Below are 21090 nucleotides of genomic sequence, written 5' to 3' on the forward strand. Positions count from 1 at the left end.
GCTATAGTTTCAGTGATGTAACATCAGGTATTCAAATTTTATCATGATTTCGGTAAAAAACACTAAAAACCATATTTACCTGGTGATTTTGTTGATCTGAACCGATTATTTCTAGTGTTGCCTATGCGGTGCTTACATGTGCAGCAAAACGTAGAGTTTGACTAAAAGTCTGAACAGATTGACCCAGGTTAGTTAAGCTCAGAATCAGAAGGCTGGTCTTGACCCGGAATTCCATGTTTAACCCTGAGATGAAATATTAGTGAATAAGATCTTGGATTTGAAACCGGCATTGAATAAGATGTGAAAATGTATGGTCACCAAGTTAAATGTAAATCACTGCAATATATGAAAATAACACAGCATAAGCTTATAAAGTTTATTTAACAAAATAACAGGTATTACATCTCTATTACAAGTAGTCTCATCATCAGTCCATTTTATTTTGTGAGTACAAAGTCTCTGGATGCTTTCCCTTGGAATGACATACCAAAGTGAAAAGTCAGGAAAAAAAATGTAAATATTTCAATATTTGTGCACTAAGTCTGCGCTAACTACTGTAGAATACGTTTTTCAGATTCCTACAAATCAGGACAAAAATACCAATCTTTCACAAAAATACGGTCCGTTGGGGTTATATTAAGCCAACCGATAACAAAATTCGGCCTAATTCGTCGTTTTTGTGTGGAAAAATCCCTTGCATACGAACACCTAATTACGCGAAGAACGTAGAACACTAAGCCGGGGTATTTGAAACCGAAATTGTCATCTAAGCGTTAGACCGTCGCTGATTGGCTGCTGAGCTGGAATGCCAATTTTTAGTTTTAAATACCCCAAAAAAGTGTTCTAGTCCCCCAAAAAATTCACAAACGAACTCACTGTGTTCTTTATCAGGTTATCGTAACACCCCCCTCTCGCAAATTCTTTGTTCATCTTCTTGCTTCCTCTTCAAGAAAATGCATTTATTGTTAGCATTTAGCATTTGACCTTCGACCTTCTATAAGCTTGTGAATCAACACCTCGATTAAATTCTTTTGAAATTTGTGCTCAAACCAGTTTGTTGACTGTTTTAAGTATAGCAATTGTTCACACCTAAAAATACTGAATAGGATATATCTAGCGATAATTGTGTGAGATCTTTGTAGTCTAAGCATGTCAGATAGTCATTTATAATATGTCCAGGTGTTAGAACAAGCTTCTTTTCATGCGTGTTTCACCTCAGGAGTTAATTTTAACCCACAGTTGAAAGACGTGCAAACAGATGAACCCCACGTGACCCAGGCTTGTTTAGCTCAGATTGATTGTCTCGACCATGCTTTCGACTGCACTAAATCCAGTGACATAGTAAGAACAAGGACTTGTGATGAAAAAAAATGCTATCAAACGAAACCGTGGCACAAATATATCATCAACTGAAATTTAAATTGACGGGAAACCATCCAGCAGCAAGAGAAATAGTACTTTGTCATAAAAAAAATAATAATATTATGATACAATGAAACTCTGCCAAAATATTGCCCATTTAAACATTATCAAATCTGTGAAATGCAAAAGTTAGATGCTTATTTGTAAAATATACAATAGGACGTATGATAGAACTCTTGATTTCATCAACTGATAGGGTATGTTTACTATGTAATTGAGCCCTATGTTTGTCAGTATGTAGGAACAAGGCTTCACACTTTCTCTTCTCAGTATTCGTAGATTCTGACCTAAACACTATATACATATATATATATTGCCTTGTTCATACCATGGACGTACTAGAGATGGACGCTGCACGGTGTTTACTCGCTTTGCTGTATGTGCGTTGCCGCCACCAGATTACTGTTAATCCAGATCGTGTCTGCATAATTTCCTGTCCACGGGAAACGATCACGAACACGCCTGATTATAGCTCGGTTCATCTTCGCTTTGTCCCGAATGCCCCCACGATCTGTTTATGATCGTCAAGAGAAAACAAAATGGTGACGAACAGGCAACAGAGTTTGGTTTGGTTTCGGTTCGGATTTTGTTGATCCCGACATTTTAGAACTAGACGATAATGATTTTGATATTGAAGACATTGAAACTGTCGCCTCCCTGAAGAGGACGAACAGCAGTATTGTTTCTCGCGAGAGTCCACCATGAACGTGAATGTTTAACATCGATTTACGGCGGCCGAACTTTTCCGAACATTTCAAGCTTTGTGCCATCTGTAAATTCACTCGAATTGAACATCGGATAAAAAAATCGTCATCCGCTCACACCGGGTTTACTGGCAATATTAAATTAAAATTGTTAACAAATGCAGAAGATCGGTACAAACATACTCGTAAACTTACCTAGAATATACGGATCTGCGTTAAACTTTCGATTTACAACTTAACATTGCACCAGCTCACGGGCAAGGTCTGTATTTTTTTTTTGACCAATATAATATAAAATTTAAGATTCAAATCTTGTTGTGAAAAATCAAAACTAAGATCCGGGCGGCAACTCAGTCAAGATGAAAGTACGTCTGCCTACCGTAAAAACCCTCAAATAAGAGCCACTTTGTAACACTTTCATTTCTGGGTGGTGCTTATTTGAGGTAACATGTTGACAACCCTGTAGCCAGTGGCTCTTAAACCAGGGTCATCAAACTTTTTCATTGTGAAATAGGGAAGGGGATAGGCAAACACACACACAACCAAAACAGACAAGTAATTATTAATGATGTATCATTGCAATTAATTTATTCTGTAAAAATACTGTTATGGGAATAACAAATGTCAAATAAATACGACGATTCGACGTTTCATCGACAATGTGTAGCAATGCCTGAAGTCACGTTTCACTGACAATGCGTAGCGATGCCTGAAGTCGGATTTGGTAGCACTCTCAGTGTCTGACCCAACACTCGAATCACTTGTACAATTGTTTACCAAGTTTGGTACGGCAAACTTTATTCTTGAAAACTGGGAATAACTTGCGTGGCTGTGGCTGGCGTAGTGGTTGATTTGGTGACAATATAAAATAGTTTCGGATAGAATTGATCTGACCAGCAGCGACAGGAGAGGACATACTTGCAAAGGAAGCATGGAACGAATGATAAAAATGATGCCCAATCACTTGTATTTATGGCAAAACAATAAATAAAAACACGTTTTTCTATAGATTTGTACAGCTTGGGTACTTGGGCATTGTTTTAATTGCGCTAGACGTCTGACAGTACAGCTTTGGTTTATATTTCCTGTTTCATAATCAAGCCAGCTTATAATGATATGTTAATGATATTCACGTACTTCACAGTCCACGCAAACAGGGTCAAACTATAGCCCCACCCCTATATAACCAAATACGAAACGATACCGAGAAAGTAACAATTACATGTATTAAAAATAATTTCCTGTGACCAATCGGAGAGACAAAATCATTCACGAGAGCCCAGGCCTGTTACAAGGCATTTTCTGATTGGTACAAGTTCAGATTATTTTCAATTCTCACAAATAGCTAATTTAAATATTTGGGTCAGGCGGGTCACGTAGACTTCACTTTGCTGTAAGACAAGTTGATCGCACAAGTTTGTGGAACTAATCCATTCGACTTCAATTTTGATTATTTTCGGCAAGAGAGTCCTCTCCAAACTAATGCCAGTTATTTTGTTACTTCCCTGAACATTTTGTCTCGAATCACCCAAAAACGAACGTCTCAAATAAAATGCAAAAAATAACCCAAAATCACGATCAGCGAGAGTGGGCTGCGTAATCATTACATTCTCACAGTCGGAGCTACGTCACGATCCCTCAAACGTTGCCATGACCGGATTAACACCTCCGTTTTCCCCCACGCTAACCAAATTCCCCCCACACTAAGGAAAAAATCTTTTGTTTTCTGCTGACTTCCTGTTCCGGTCCGTCTGTGAGAATGTATTTTCGATACCTCCGATTTTCCGATAAAGGCGTTCTAAAATCATGACGTTCTTTACTTGGTTATAAAGACAACATTGACAATGAATATTTCAACGTGTCCTTCGGTGTTTCGGCAAAAACATACTAGTAGTTACTACTGAATAGTTTGTGAATTAGTCGATTGTGTGTCAGAAATGTAAAATGGACAAGTTGACAGTCACATTCACGCTCTCAATGCATTTCTTTCGTCTATCATTCTTCCGTTCTCAATTACACAGGACATCAGGCAAGTTATGGGGATAATCTTTATTTGTCTCACACCTTCTGTGGGGCAATAAACAATGCAGGTGGAAGTGAGGCACGACAAGCTCGGTGTCTGCCTGATTGTAAACAACCAGGTGGCTGGCGCTTATTTCAGGGTTCTTATTGACAAAACCACTCAACTCTTGGTGGCTCTTAATGGAGGGTCAAATGTAACAAATTTTCACTGAGTGGCTCTTAATTGAGGGTGGCGCTTATTTGCGGGATTTTACGGTATTCATAAATTTAAGATGAGTACAATAGAAAGACAAGGCGTCAGGTGTGATTCACCGTGCAGCGTCCATCTCTAGTACGTCCATGTTCATACCTTCTGACAAATGGGGGTGGGCTAGATTGCTTGGTAAATGTTTCTCAACAGTGTGATAAGCCTGCTTTTGTTCATTGCAAAGGTTTACTGCGCATTTATACCTACTGTAAAATTACTAATTTTCACTGGGTTTAAATTTCACTGATTTAGCATTTCAGGCATATTCAGTAGGTTTTAAATTCACCGTTTTATCATTTAGATAATATGTTCTATGCTCAATTTTCATATTCATAAGGGTTGGTACCATTGCTGTTAGAAGGCATTATTTTAACCAAGAAAACCTGTTTACAGTATCTCATCTAAGAGTTGAACACTGAGATAAAGCTGAACCAACCTGTTTGCTCATGTGTTTCAAGAGTGGGTTGAAATTAACTTAGGTCAAACATGCATTTTGCTGCACATGGTAACACCCTAAAAGCCGCTGAACAATTGTTCTCTATACCTGGCAATGATAGCACCATCTGTTTGAATCTAAATATTTATTTTTATTTTTTGACTTAGTTATTTATTGTTTCAGAAACATGACACCAGTTGTATAAATAGAAAGCAACTTGCAGTTCATTGAATAAATATTGAAATAATTGAAATATTATCTGTTGAAAAATGAAACTGATATCTATTGCTGAATTTTAAAACTTGGTGCGATTACAACACTTGATGTGTGAATGCATCCTTCTGTTCTTTTCCCCCCATCTTTTGTCCATTTTTTGAACTGGACAAAATTGTTATGGTGAACGTGAGTGCTTGATAGTCCTTTCACAGTATGCTTCTCAAACAGTGGAACTAAAACTTATTTTGACCATGGACACACACCTCTGTGCTTTATACAAGTGCTTGTGCTACTGATGGAGCAAATACTGTATTTGATCTAACATTGTATGACCGACTGTCAGCCATTTTTATGCTAATCTAGCATCTGATCTGATATACAATGTATGTCTGACTGGCAGCCATTTTTATGCTAATCTAGCATCTGATCTAATATATGTCTGACTGGCAGCCATTTTTATGCTAATCTAGCATCTGATCTAATATATGTCTGACTGGCAGCCATTTTTATGCTAATCTAGCATCTGATCTAATATACCGTAAAAGCTCAATCAATTCGGCCACTCAAATAGTTCGGCCACCTATTTTTTGCGTCATGGTTAATTTTAAAATGTATCCGTTTAGTTCGGCCATCTGTCCAGTCAGTCTATTGTTTGTATTCAATTAGTTCGCCCGGTGATGACACCGCCCGATTTTTACGTCACTCTCTCAACAAAGGTATATTTTCACACATCTATCACGTAAGTACAATGTACATGTATAAGCATTTACATCCATGGTATAAGCAATCGGGATATCTGCCAGATGTGCAGTCATGGTGTCAACCGTGGTTGTACAAAAGACGTGTGAAATCTCCAGTACGTCCATGGTGAAATATACTCTGTTGATTGTCATTACAAATTACCCAGTACATCAGTTGTAAATAATCGCTAAGAAAATTCTCATCACGACGCCAAAAATATCGACAACGAACAAATACTTTAAGTCATTGCTAGCAATCACTGACGAAACGAAGCTCCATGGTTTAAAATTCAGGCCGACACTTGATTCTCGTCTTTGGAATTTCAAGCAAATCATACAAAGTCGCAAATGTGTTACGTGAAAGCGTCATTATTATTGGACGTAGTTTTGTTTACACAGTCATGCAGCACGTCAAAATATCTTCTTTTTTTCGGTTGACCCAAATAAAATTATCTGCTGGATTGTTTCAGCACAGTCGTTTCAGTAATGTTCGAAACATTGTCCTGTAGAGTTGTTTGTTTAAAAGTCAAGTAGATTATTAATGTTAACGGGGTAAAAAATTAATTAATGCCGACTTGCAAATTGTATCGTCTTCGGCATTTCCAGTAAGTCGATACAAAGTCGCCAATGTGTAGCGTGAAAGCGTCATTTTTATTGGACATGGTTTTGTTTACACAGTCACGCAGCACGTCAAAATATCTTCTTTTTTTTGGGTTGACCCAAATAAAATCACCGGCTGGATTGTTTCGACACAGTCGTCCCAGTTATGTTCTAAACTTCCTCTTGCAACGTTGTTCGTTTAAAAGTCGGGTGGATTTTTTGTTTTGTTTTAACTGTGGGTAAAAAAACATGACCGTGAAGTGAAAACTGCGCTCTCATAGAAGCGGTTTCAGTAGCTGTGCGTGGTTACGGTAAAGTGGCAGACGAGACGACGTGAGGTGTGAATCCTGGGCCTATCATTTCGACATTGTACGTCAGACTGAGTACTGACTAATGTACATCCTTTAATTTCAAAAGAATATGTGATAATGTTGTGGCTGGTCAGAGTATCATGCTATAAAAGTGGCGATTTCTCTGGGGAAAGACACTCACTTTTAGTTTTCCCACAAGCTATTAGTACTTATTTTGTCGCTCGCTAGCCATGTCTCGAATCGATTCATTTTTTACTAAGGCAACTGCCGAGGTCCCAGCTGTACCTGCTTCTATGTACCGGACAACACCACCCGCCCCGCCCCGCCCCGCCACCACATCCTCCAAAAAGAGATACCGTAACAAAATATCAGTGTGTCGTCTCGTATTATGTTTTTCAGTGTTATTTATTGTAGTTTATTTAAAATATATTATTGTATTGTATGTATAGTTTAATTGTAGATAATTTCAAAAAAATAGTACAGCAATTAGCAATAAAGCATAATTCTATTCTACTCTATTCCAGTGAGTTTTTCACGTTACCATGTTTGTTTACATTTACGGGAGCGTGACATAAAACTGTCGTCTCCACGGCAACAAAACAGCAGGTGGCCTGGTTGCGTCAGATTTCTTGAACGCGCTTGTAGTTTGTTTTAAAATTGGGTCAAGTCTCAGACTAGTACTACCGGTACACCTTTACTCCAATCCCGCAAAAGATATATTTATTCAGTTTTTCTCGTTACCATGTTTGTTTACATTTACGGGAGCGTGACATAAAACTGTCGTCTCCACGGCAACAAAACAGCAGGTGGCCTGGTTGCGTCAGATTTCTTGAACGCGCTTGTAGTTTGTTTTAAAATTGGGTCAAGTCTCAGACTAGTACTACCGGTACACCTTTACTCCAATCCCGCAAAAGATATATTTATTCAGTTTTTCTCGTTACCATGTTTGTTTATATTTACGGGGAGCGTGACATAAAACTGTCGTCTTCACGGCAACAAAACAGCAGGTGGCCTGGTTGCGTCAGATTTCTTGAACGCGCTTGTAGTTTGTTTTAAAATTGGGTCAAGTCTCAGACTAGTACTACACTTTTACTCTAATCTCGGGAAAACGATATATTTATTCAGTTACCGGTGATACACACTTCAAACCCAGTTTTAAAATTATTCAAACAAATCGACCACTTCGGAAACATATTTTCTATATTTATTCAATCAATTGGCCCACCCCCAAAAATATTTATTTTTACATGGCCGAATTGATTGAGTTTTTACGGTATGTCTGACTGGCAGCCATTTTTATGCTAATCTAGCATCTGATCTAATATATGTCTGACTGGCAGCCATTTTTATGCTAATCTAGCATCTGGTCTAATATATGTCTGACTGGCAGCCATTTTTATGCTAATCTAGCATCTGATCTAATATATATCTCACTGGCAGCCATTTTTATGCTAATCTAGCATCTGATCTAATATATGTCTGACTGGCATCCATTTTTATGCTAATCTAGCATCTGATCTAATATATGTCCGACTGGCAGCCATTTTTATGCTAATCTGGCATCTGATCTAATATATGTATTTCTATGCAAATACAGTAACTGATGTAATACAATATGGCAGATTTGTAGCCATTTTTATGGCAGTCTGGTATCTGATCTAATGCAGTATGGCTGACTGGCAGCCATTTTTATGAAAATACAGTAGCTGATGTAATACAATATGGCAAATTTGTAGCCATTTTTATGGCAATCTGTTATCTGATCTAATGTAGTATGGCTGACTGGCAGCCATTTTTATGCAAATACAGTAGCTGATGTAATACAATATAGCAGATTTGCAGCCATTTTTATGGCAATCTGGTATCTGATCTAATGTATTATGGCTGACTGGCAGCCATTTTTATGCAAATACAGTAGCTGATGTAATACAATATAGCAGATTTGCAGCCATTATTATGGCAATCTGGTATCTGATCAAATGCAGTATGGCTGACTGGCAGTCATTTTTATGCAAATACAGTAGCTGATGTAATACATTATAGCAGATTTGCCATTTTATTATAAAAACACACTGAGTGTATAAGTAATTTCCTTAGATCTGTTTATGTTTTGAAAGTGTTGATATATATTAAATTACAACGAGTCTTTCAAATAAGATGATATATTTAGTTGTTTACACTAGATCCTCATATTGCATGTATGTCTGACCTGGGTTTTTTGAGATGCACATTTTCAGTATGTCAATCTCAGCACTAATTGATTACGTACTCAGATCAAAAAGTACATTGGCATTAACGTTCAAATAGATCTGTATGTTAATATAACACTCTTTGACATTAGGTTTTAGTAGATTGTAATGTTTTAGTCAATAAAAGTCCACTATAAAATCTAGGGCTTCATCATATTCTGCTACTGTAAGCTTTCTTCAGATTTGAATGATGACGGAATCATTACATAATCTAGTGAATTGTTTATTAAATCATTTGATTACTGTAGAATACTTTATTTTAGCTGGAATTAATTTTCACTGAAAAGACTTTTTTGGTGTTTTGTATAGAATTTATTTTCCAGATTTTTGACAAATTGAATGTAAAATATAGGAAAAAGGGTGTATTGTATTTTCACTGAATCATTCCTTCAGGGAAAATAGCGAAAATTAATTCCAAGCGAAAATAAAGTATTTTTACTTTAGTACTCAAATAAGTAACTAGTGACATTCATTTGTGCTAAATCGTTAATTAAATAGTTACTTAGGTGGTTGCAATCATCTTTGTCAATCATGTTGTCTAATTTTCTACTGAGCTGTGTTCTATGTTTACATCAGTTTTATTTTTAGTAATAAAACTTTTTATTATACATCTGTCACCGTAACGCCATAAGTTACAACATGCCATAATTTTGCAGTATTATATGGGGTATTTTCATCCTACCATATTGGGAAATGCGAATTCCAAATATGGAATGATTATATGAGTAAGCATACTTTAATAATAAAAAACGAACATGACTGCCACCAGGGTTTGACCGGGCCCCATTTTACTACGTCATTTTGAGGCTTCCAAGTTTAAATTAATACAAAGAAGTTCGCTGATTTTGCAAAGCTTTCGGCATTCCCCATGATATATCCTTGGTAGGAAAAGATGTATAATAATAAGGTTATTACGAAGACACCTCAAAGTATCTTCGTAATAACCATATAATCATTATCAACATAACCGTATTTTCTCTATTAGTAGCGCATATGCTTACGTAATTTACAGAAGTATATGTATGATCAAAATAGGTCATACTTTTAATGATACAGTACAAACCAACTGGTTGTGATGCTCTTCTATAGAGAAAATATTGTACATATATTCATTTCCACTGTCCATGTACATGTATACGAGAGCAGCCAACCTTAAGTAATTTCAATATTTTTATACTGCATGCCTATTTCAATAGATTTCAAAAAACAAAATAACCAGGAAACCAGACATTTTAAATGTGTGTGGTTCCTTTCTAGTCCTAATAAGGTGTATCAATGTACATCAATGTACATCAATCAAATTATTCGATTGTAATTGCATTTGGTAATTTATTGACAATCATGGAAATTGTACCACTACCTGTTCAGACTTGTATTATGATGATAGAACAGGTATTGTTGTTAAGGTTGTTGTTACCAGCTGTAAATACGTTCAATTTCATTGATCTACAAATTCAGATTAAATTTAGATAAAATCATAAAATTTTATAGCACTGAAAACGTAAATTATTTTAGTCTTAAAACTGTCAAAATGTGAAATTTTCTTATGTATCTATTCTTTTAATACCAAAACTACATTAAGAGTGAGGATTAATGCAAAGATTTATTTCTGGTTAGGATGAGAGATTATGACTTTTTTTTTTCTGCCAAAATATTTCTGTAATGTGTGTACTTTAGTTTCTACATCAGTAGCTGGGTTATTTTGGGTCCTAAATATGTTCAAGTAGCAAATGAATAAATACTGCATTTTATCTTCAACAAGAGCGCATTTTAAAATATGACTTATTATGACATAGACACACAACTGTAAATATTTTATTTTTGCTGAATAGTAGATGAAAATAAAATTCAGCAAATATAACATTTTTCATATATTTTACATTCAACTCATCGAAAATCTGTGAAAATAAATTTCATACAAAACACCCAAAATGTCTTTTCAGCGAAAAGTAATTCCAGCTAAAAAAAAGTACTTAACAGTACTGTAATTTATAAGCACAAATTTTCAAAAAGATTTTCAAAACCTTTGTTACCATAGGTAACATGCTATATTTGATATAACTGATCATAATCTACTGACTGTTCCAGGTTCGGTTAGAGGGTGCAATCCTGGGGTATGAGGGTGCTGCACCTCTGTTTCCTCTGTCTGGAAGAACCCCTGATATATGCTTCTAATAGAGCAACCAAATCAGTAAATTGACTTTTGTTGATCCGAACAAAATTGTTACATCATAATTGTATTACTGAAACTTCTGTATTGCCTGAAATATTTTTTGGTAGCCACTAGAGGGCAGTGTTGATGATAATTTGATATAACCTTATCTATGTCAATTAATTATAAAAAACAAAACATTTGTTTTGTTTACAGTTAAAGGGCTAGAGTGTTACTGTCGTGAAATGTGTCCTGAAGGTACGTTGAACAATACATGTTTCACAAAAGAAGGAGGAAAGTGTTTCAGTCAGATACAATTACATGAACCCGGGGAAGACTACGACGGGGAGCCTATAAGGTAAGTGTCATTGTGTCAGTTATGATTACATTAATGAACTCAGAAATCAATTGTATAGCATGTTTTTGTTTGGTTATCATCACTCTTCCTGAGAAGTTTTCTGAATGATGAAGAAACAAAACAGTTGCAGGAATAGGTTTTCACTGTTCACTGTTTAATTTGGAAATTAAATTTCTTTTTTAAGAGTTCAATGTTCAATGTCAAAATGCAAATCTTTGACAGGAGATTATTGCATTGAGATATCCTTATTTTATCAAAATTGACCATCATCAAATGTGTTTAGCTTATTATTGAGGGTGGAAATACCTCAAAATACTTTCATTACAATGCTATGGCCTTTGTAAAACATTTCTCTGAATAAATGCTCATCAAAAGCAAGCAATTACTCGCCCAAATCAGGCATATCTGAGTACTTCGTATGTGTCTGCTTAACACGACTGAAATGGCAGAGCCAATTCTGTGTGTAGCCCACTTACCAGTAAAAAAACATACAGTTCATGCTGCTCACTTCACAGACTTGCAGCATTAATAATTGGGACTCCTTCATGATTTGTCTTCCAGTAAATAAATGAATAAAACTTTTTAATTGTTTGGTAGGACATCTGGATGTCTTCCACCCGATGAAGGTGCTCTTATGCAGTGTAAAACATCTGAGCACAAAATAAGACGTTCGATGCTATGTTGCGACGATAGTAATCTGTGTAACATTGATCTACAGCCAACATTACCCCCACCAACCACCACAACCTCACCATGTAAGTACTAGGAAGATAGTAAATTAGTGGAGAGCAATTCTTTGTTGCATTTTGTTTACACTTCAGACCTCCAGGTCTTGAACTTCACAGAGGCCATTCTAAGGATTCATTTTTTCCTCCATTACTATTACTATACACTAAGGCAATGTTATCAAATTTTGCCTTGAAAATGGTGCCCTTCCAACTACAAAGCTCAAACCTCCAATATTTTAAGAGAAGATGAAGTCAGATTTGTGACGATGTACACAAAATATTTCTATTCTGCTGTTCAATTCCTCTGCTCTTTATCGTCAGACTGATCCCCAGCTAGTGTTCATAGTTCCTGCGAGATAATGTTATAATATTGAAGTTACTGTGACTTGTAAGATTCTAGACTCTAGCTCTTAAGGGATGTCTATAACTTTCATAGATTGCACCAACCCCAATTTTGCTTGTTAGAAAACCCAGTCTCTGATTCACTGTGATAGTTGTATGCAATCTAGATCACCACCTCAATTGGGAATGCCACTGTGAATAATATCTAAGCCTTTTCTCATCTACAGGGGAACCACAACCTAATCAGGTGAATGAAAGTGTACAGCACATTGCTTGGTTTATATCAGTCCCGGTCTGTCTAATCATTCTTATGATTTGTGTGGGATGCATGTTGAGGTGAGTTGAGTTGAGAGTTTGCAGTGTTACAATTCCTCCACATAAAGAGAGATACAAAGAGTGCCCTCTATTGATTCCACTTTGTTATTCTGAATTTCTATATTCTCGTGTAAATATACAGCACATCAAATTATAGAATTTGACTGACAATCTGTTCATACGTCTTTAGTTATATTATAGCGTTTATCACTATTTGTTCAATTTATTTCAAAATAAAACAGAAATAAACCTTAGAATATTGCTCAGTACAAAAATAAAATGTGGACGAAGAGAAATGAGAAAATTTTCTCTTGTAGTTAATATGCGGGATTGTATTCCATTTGATTTTGAATCAGTATATTGGTCCGGAAAGTAAATCACTTTTACTGAAAGAGTTACTAAACGTTTATGTATTATTTTTTTTTGTTAATTACAGATATAAAAAACGAGAAGATAGGCGCAGATTTGCTTTGGAAGTCGCTGAAAATGAAGAAACCTTTATTAGTCCCGGTGAAACTTTGAAGGATTTGATTGATCAGAGTTCAGGGAGTGGGTCAGGGCTCCCCTTACTGGTATGTAATATGGTGTGGTGAATGAAGGCTTGTATGTGGCATTTTATCAGGTGACTAGGTGATAACACACAATTTCACAAAGAGTGCAAGGACCAATCAGATTTTCTGCTTGGGGTTTAATATGGAAAAATATAACAAAGCCTCATGTCACAGCTACCGCACTTTATACATGTGATAAATAGAGAAAGTGTGGTAAGATCCGGCTTATCGGTGTCTTGGTTATATGATTTCATTGTACATTTTTTGCAGTACACTGATTACTGTATAATGTATATGGAATGATAACATTTTTTCCTAGCTTGCTGTGTATGAAGTTAGTATAAATACTGAGCGTTCAATAATTTAACTTTTTATTTTAATTAAGGTTCAAAGAACAATCGCAAAGCAAATTCAGATGATATCGAGTATAGGCAAAGGGAGGTACGGTGAAGTTTGGAAATCAAGATGGCGAGGAGAGTATGTAGCTGTCAAAGTGTTCTTCACCACAGAAGAATCTAGTTGGTTTAGAGAGACAGAGATTTACCAGACTGTTCTTATGAGACATGACAATATTTTGGGTATGTCAGTGATAAACTGTTAATATCTTGGCCATGCACCTACTGTGGAATACTTTATTTTCGCTGGAATTAATTTTTCGCTGAAAAGGCTTTTTGGGCGTTTGGCTTTGAATTTATTTTCACTGATTTTTAATGAGATTAATATAAAATAGGGAGAAAAATGTATATTCGCTGGATTTTATTTTCACGGAATCATCCCTTCAGCGAAAATAGCGAAAATAAATTCCAAGCAAACATAAAGTACTCTACAGTATTGGCAGCATTCTACTGTACAATGGTACAAGAGAATTGCATAAAGAGATTATAACTTTGAATATTTTAAAATAATTATTTCATAAACTATTTTGATTAGGATAAAAATAAAATTTATTTGTAGTTTTGGCATAACAGTAGTTGATAAAATAATTCATATACTCTTGCATTTCTGACGGTAATTTTAATCAAATCTACAAATAATTATTTTCTTTCAATCATCAGCTTTTTCAATAGATTCACAAATAGAACATTATTGGTAACACAATTTGATGGTTTTTATTTCATTTTTATAGGTTTTATAGCTGCTGACATCAGAGGTACCGGTGGATGGACGCAGTTATTATTAATAACAGACTACCATGAGAACGGATCATTGTATGACTACCTCCAATGTACAACCTTGAATACATCAGCTATGGTCCAGTTAGCATGTACTGCGGCTAGTGGACTTTCTCATCTACACACAGAAATATTCGGTACACAAGGAAAACCAGCTATAGCACACAGAGATGTGAAATCAAAAAATATATTAGTTAAAAAAAATGGGACGTGTGCGATTGCTGACATGGGACTGGCTGTGAGGTATAACAGGTACGTGTTGTAGGGTGATGTTTTATTTTTAGCTGAAAACTCTTTTCGCTAATCATAAATGGTTAGCAAAATTTGAGTGGCAAAATCGTGGTTAGCAAAATTGCTAACCAAAGCTATATAAAATACTAAATAGAAATGGTTAACAAAATTTTGCTAACCAAATCCGGCAACAAATCACTAATTGATTTGGTTAGAAAAACTAATTCTGACAACAAATTTGGCTAAAATGTTCAAAGTTGAAATTGTTTACTGTGTAGTAGATATGACAGTATTACAAACTTCTCTTGGTTGGTGTTTTTTAGCTCCGCTGTCCAATTTGTCGAGCGGAGCTTGTCATATGAATGATTGTCCGTCGTCGTCCGTCAGTGTCAATGTTTTACTTTTTCGACGACTTCTTGAAAACTACAAGCCTGAATGCTTTGATACTTCGTGTATATGTACCTTGGGTAGACTTCTCTCAGATTTGTTCATTTCATGATGATATCTTCAATTCTCTAATTTTGGTGAATATTTTTGTCATTTTTGGTAAAAAGTGATATTTTCGACTTCTTGTTGAAAACCGCAAGTCCAATTGCTTTGATATATTATACATATAGGTACTACATGTGGACCTCTCTCAGATTTGTTCATTTTCTAATGATATCTTCTGTTCTCTAATTGCCATGTGCATTGCTAACAGCGGAGCTATCTCATCCGACAGGCTGCTTGTTTTCTATACATGTATTTTATATTCAACTCATCATAATCAGTGAAAATATTACAAAACACCAAAAAAGTCTTTTAAATGAATTCCAGCTGTAAAAAAATGGGTATTTTAGATTCTAATCCAAATTGTTGACAGATGCTTGTCTTTAGCTCCCATATCACAAGAGAGAGGGAACTGTACTATATCAAAAACAGTTCGATTTACACAGATTTCTTCATGTATTTTCTTTCAGTGAAACAAATGACATTGATATTGCGCCAAATACACGAGTTGGGACAAAACGATACATGCCACCAGAAGTGGTGAATGATTCCATACAGTGGAATCATTTTGAAGCGTATAAAAATGCAGATATGTATTCATTTGGTCTTGTTTTGTGGGAGATAGCCAGGAGGTGCTATGTGGGAGGTAAGTGTCTTCTGACATCATGGTAAGAAGCTTGGATCAAATGTATTGTATTTGCAGTGAAGAGGTGTACTGGGATTTCACTGACCCTCCTATTACCAGTGACATTTTAGATTTAGCTACTAGCGATTCTCTTTCGTCACAAATCACCAAATCAGTCTGTATAAAAGTCAGGTAAATGCACCATGTTAATACTTTTGTTACTGTAGTTTGCCTTTAAATACCACATTGTCAACCTTAAAGAAATATGTAATTTATTTTCACCATGCCTGTAATAAAAAAAGGCAAGGTATATTGGTCGTCTTATCAATTGTCGGTGAACATAAAATCAATTACGTAAAATCTGTATTAGAAGCCGCATCCCTAATATAAGTGGCACCCATTTTTTTTGAATAATTGAGAACCCAATAATCAGCATTTCTCGTATGTGTACATGCTCTAATAGAAGCCGCATCCATTCTGTTGCATTGTACCATTTCGTCTAATACAGATTTTACATTACTGTGCATTTTTGACTCCCATGTGCGAAGCACAAAATGGGAGTCTTTGCAGTTAGTGTGTCTGTATGTGTGTGTGTATGTGTGTATGTGTGTATATGTGTGTGTGTGTGTATGTGTGTGTGTGTGTATGTGTGTGTGTGTGTGTATGTGTGTCCGACTGTTCCACTGCTATCTCAAGAACCATACATCGGTTTTTGATGAAACTTGGTGCATAGATGCTCTGGGCCAATGCGCAGATTTGATTAGGTTTTGGTAAAAATCCATGCTCGTTAATTACCTAATTTGCATGATAATTAGCTAATTTTTAGCTGTTCTATGACTGTTCCACTGATATCTAAAGAACCACTCATTGGATTTTGATGAAACTTGGTACATAGATGCTCTGAACATATGCGCAGATTTGATTAATTTTTGGTAAAAATCCGTGCATATTAATTACCTAATTTGCATGATAATTAGCTATTTTTTAGTGGTTCCATGACTGTTCCACTGATATCTAAACAACCACTTATTGGATTTTGATGAAACTTAGTACATAGATGCTCTGAACTAATGCTAGGTTTTGATTAGTTTTTGGTAATAATCCGTGGATACTAATTACCTAATTTGCATAATGATTAGTCAATTTTCGGTTTTTCCACTGATATCTCAAGTACTAATCATCACATTTCAATGAAACTTGGTACATAGATGTCATACGACACTGCACAGACCTGATAGTTTTTATGGTAATATCAGTACATATTAATTACCTAATTTGCATAATTAATTAATTTTCAGCATTTGATATAAGTAGTTAGCATTACATTTCAATGAAACTTGGTACTTACATACTCAAGGACTATGCAGAGATTGATTGTTTTCGATAAATATTTGTGCATATTAATCACCTAATTTTCATAATTAGTTAATTTTCAGCTTTTCCACGGGTATCTCAAGTACTAATCATCGCATTTCAATGAAACTTGGTACATAGATCCTTTAGGACTATGCAGAGACCTGATTAGTTTTAGGGTAAATAATTGTGCATATTAATTACCTAATTTGCATAATTAATTTTCAGCTTTTCTACTGATATCTAAAGTACTAATCATCACATTTCAATGAATCTAGAATTATGCAGACCCAATTAGTTTCCGGTAAATATTTGTGCATATTAATCACCTAATTTGCATAATTAACCAACTTTCACACTGATATCTCAGGTACTATACATCACATATCAATGAATGTACATGGATGCTGTAGGACAATAGACAGACCTGAATAATTGTGGGTTAAAATCTGTACATATTAATTACCTAATTTGCATAATTAACCAATTTTAAGCTTTCACACTGATATCTAAAGTACCGTAAAAACTCCAAAATTTCGACCGGTTTTAAATAATTGGTGTTAGATATGTGACGTGTTTTTAGAGTCAAAATTAAGGTGCATTTTTGGACGGTCGAATTTTTCAGAATAGAAATCAGCAAATGAAAAAATGGGGATGATAGACAGTGTGCTTCATTAGTTTTTAAAAAATGCAATGTCCGTCAATTGACGTAAACTTTCTCATGTTTCACGGTAAAAGCAAAGGTCGTGGCCGAGTTGTAACTCAAAATCTAAACAAAGTCATCAATCAGTGAGTATTATGACAAGCAAAACAAAACATCAAGACGCGGAGAAGAGGTCAGCACAAAACTAATAGGTCAAAAGACAAAGCTGTCTCGCACTACCTAGAAAAACTTGCGAATGTTCGAAGTACAGGTACCCATTGGACAAAAGATGCATGGAAGTTTAGCAAACTATCTCCCCGACCCAGTGCAATGTATCCGGTTAGAATCAAAGCTCACGTGTCCCTTATTTGAGGGACCAAATTCTGCCGTAAATTTGCCCTTGGATTAAAAAATAAAATGGGATTTAAGAAAATAAAATGGGACTTTTAAGGTGTATTTTGGCGTCATTTTTCGGACATTTCAATCAATCCTGCCGGCTAAAATAGAGTCTAAGTTTTACCGTAGTCATTGACGTTTGTCTATTCAAGAGTACACGTGTATGATTTTTATCGTGACTAGCGTGAGCGGGTAAGCTTCCTTTCGAGAATGAGCTGTTATCACTGTGAACAATGTTAAATTATTCTTCAGATGACCAGTTTATTTTTTAAAAACAACTAATTTTTTTATTTAAAAAAAATCATGCCGTTTTCGCATCAAAATCCAAGCCAAAACATCGTACTACAACACCAATCTCTTCCGCATTGCGTTCAATAACATTAACATATTTAAATAAGCTATGGTAATTTGAACACGTTGGCATCATCCAGCTTTTTGATTGGTTAATTAGCGATTTGACCTATTTGACCTAAGAGAACATGGCGGATATCCTACAGCATCAAACGTTTATACGAGACCGGAATCATTCGCTTACGATGAAACTAAGTTGACTTTTATTTGTATTTCATAACCATTCAACAAATTTATTTTGTGTACATTATTATAATCACTACTGAGTACAGTAATAATCAACAATTCAGAAACGCAGCATGCCGAGATTTTTGTGTTCGTTTTTATTTCAAACTTCGTTTATTTAGAATATATTTTTGTTACCAATAAAATAAAAATCTCTCAGTCAATCAGAAACCCGGATTCATGCCTTCGAGGAAGGTCCCGTTTGAAGGTAAATAAAACACCGAAACCCGGTAAATAAATAGGCGATCGAATTTTTAGAGGGGTCGAAATTTTGGAGTTTTCACGGTACTAATTATTCCATTTCAATGAAACTTAGTATAAAGATGCTCTAGGACAATGTACAAACCTAATTAGTTTGGGGTAAAAATCTGTTCATATTAATTCCCTAATAAGCATAATAATTCATAATTTTTTGGTTCTAATCACATTTCAATTAAACTTGGAGACATAGATTTTCTGTTACATTGCGCAGACCTCATTAGTTTTACACTCAAATCTGGTCATATTAATTTTCTGATTTGCATAATTAGTTTTCAGCTAAGTAATTTCGAATTATATTTAATGTGTCTCCAATACTCTCAGCACATGGGAGTTCTTTCTAAGCTTTCTTTGATTGAACTTTGTGGTAATGTGGAAGCATTTTCTTTAATCAGGAATTGCAGAGACTGCCGAAGTTCCATTCTATGATATGTTGCCTAATGATCCAAGCTTTGATGAAGTTCGACGGGTGGTGTTCGTAGAAAGGAAACGACCGGCTATTCCAAACAGGTGGCATAGTAATGACGTAAGTTAGTTTGAAATATACCATTCTATGACACAAAGTGTTAATGATTTCAGTAAATTTATTCCTGTCCCGCGCAAGTGAATACTTTGCGATAATCTTGTAATAACTTCATTATAAATATTTTGCTGCAAGTAGTCTTAATTTAGTTAGAGACGACAACCTAAAATGCAAGCAGAAGAAAATTTTACAACACAACTTGCTGCGTTCAGTGTCATACTTTTATTTCTGTATGTTATATTAATATACATCTGTCACCGTAACGCCATAAGTTACAGCTGCCGTAATTTTGTGGTATTTTACGGGGTATTTTCATGCTACAATATTAGGAAATGCAAATTCCAAATATGGAATGATTATGTGAAATGATGATAAGGTTATCAGGAGGATACCGCAAAATATGCACTCAGACAGTACGCTGTTGCACCGACCTCTGCTGCGCGTCAGTTGATACTCCCGCTGTACCGTATTCGTGCATACATTTTGGTATCTTCGTAAAAATAAATTTGTGACGTTTTTGGGACTATTTTATCGCATGCGTCAGAATACATATTTTTGTAATGGTGTTATATGTCACCTGATCACCCGAGTGTATTGATATGTAAAAAGTAGTGCCGTTGGTGTAACTGAAAAATGGCGGAATAAACAAGAAGTTAAGTTTGAAAGCTCTCTGGTTTCTTTAATGTTTTGTGTGTTCCACATCACAAAATTATAATGTAGGAATGTCAATTTTTTTATTTTCAGTGTCTTCGGACAATGTCCAAGGTGATGCAGGAGTGCTGGAATCATAATCCAGCAGCCAGACTTACAGCGCTACGGGTCAAAAAAACACTTGGTAGGATGAAAGATGAAGACGAAGTCAAAGTGTAAATTGTCATTCTACATTTGTAAATAAATTACCTCTATATGAAAGGCTGAATAACCAATCAATGGACAGTGTGAATCAGCCAATCAAAATGCTGCTTTTTTGCAGCCATCTTGTCAAATGCATTCAACCAATCAAAGTCAAAGCTAAATATTACAATGTATTCTGTGAGTTAGAGCAATATATTGTGAATTCTCACTGTATCATACTTTACACCCTTATCATTTGAATGTGAATTGAAGCGATTCTTTCGCCCAAAGTGAATTACACTTGAAACAAAAGTCAGAGAAACTCTTCACACACTGACTCCTTTGTGATATACCATATAAACTTTGAAGTATGTGAAAACAATCATTTAAACTTTAACCCCCGTTTTGATTAGCTACCTCAGAGATATTATGAGATTATATGGCTTTCATAATCTGTTATTTTTTATTGTCCAAGACAAAGTGTATTATTTTTATCTAGAAAATCTAATTTTATGGTTCAGAAAGGCGTATCTACTTACACTAATATTTCACTATATCAGTTATAATTATTTTAACTTTTGCAAAAAAAAAAAAAAA

At 35.3% G+C, this 21090-nt stretch overlaps 1 protein-coding gene across 1 annotated transcript in view; it reads left to right on the plus strand.

Moving 5' to 3' along the window:
- The window catches only part of bmpR1 (bone morphogenetic protein receptor 1), a 46282-nt gene extending 25192 nt beyond the window's left edge, over positions 1–21090 (plus strand). The window contains 9 exon segments of the mRNA NM_001164894.1: positions 11316–11457; positions 12055–12212; positions 12755–12863; positions 13279–13414; positions 13779–13971; positions 14520–14817; positions 15756–15931; positions 19532–19662; positions 20404–21090. Coding sequence (NP_001158366.1) covers positions 11316–11457; positions 12055–12212; positions 12755–12863; positions 13279–13414; positions 13779–13971; positions 14520–14817; positions 15756–15931; positions 19532–19662; positions 20404–20529 — 1469 coding nt within the window. The 3' untranslated portion in view covers positions 20530–21090.

The sequence above is a fragment of the Saccoglossus kowalevskii genome, chromosome 19, assembly GCF_978046115.1.
Source record: "Saccoglossus kowalevskii chromosome 19, keSacKowa6.1, whole genome shotgun sequence".
Lineage (NCBI taxonomy): Eukaryota > Metazoa > Hemichordata > Enteropneusta > Harrimaniidae > Saccoglossus > Saccoglossus kowalevskii.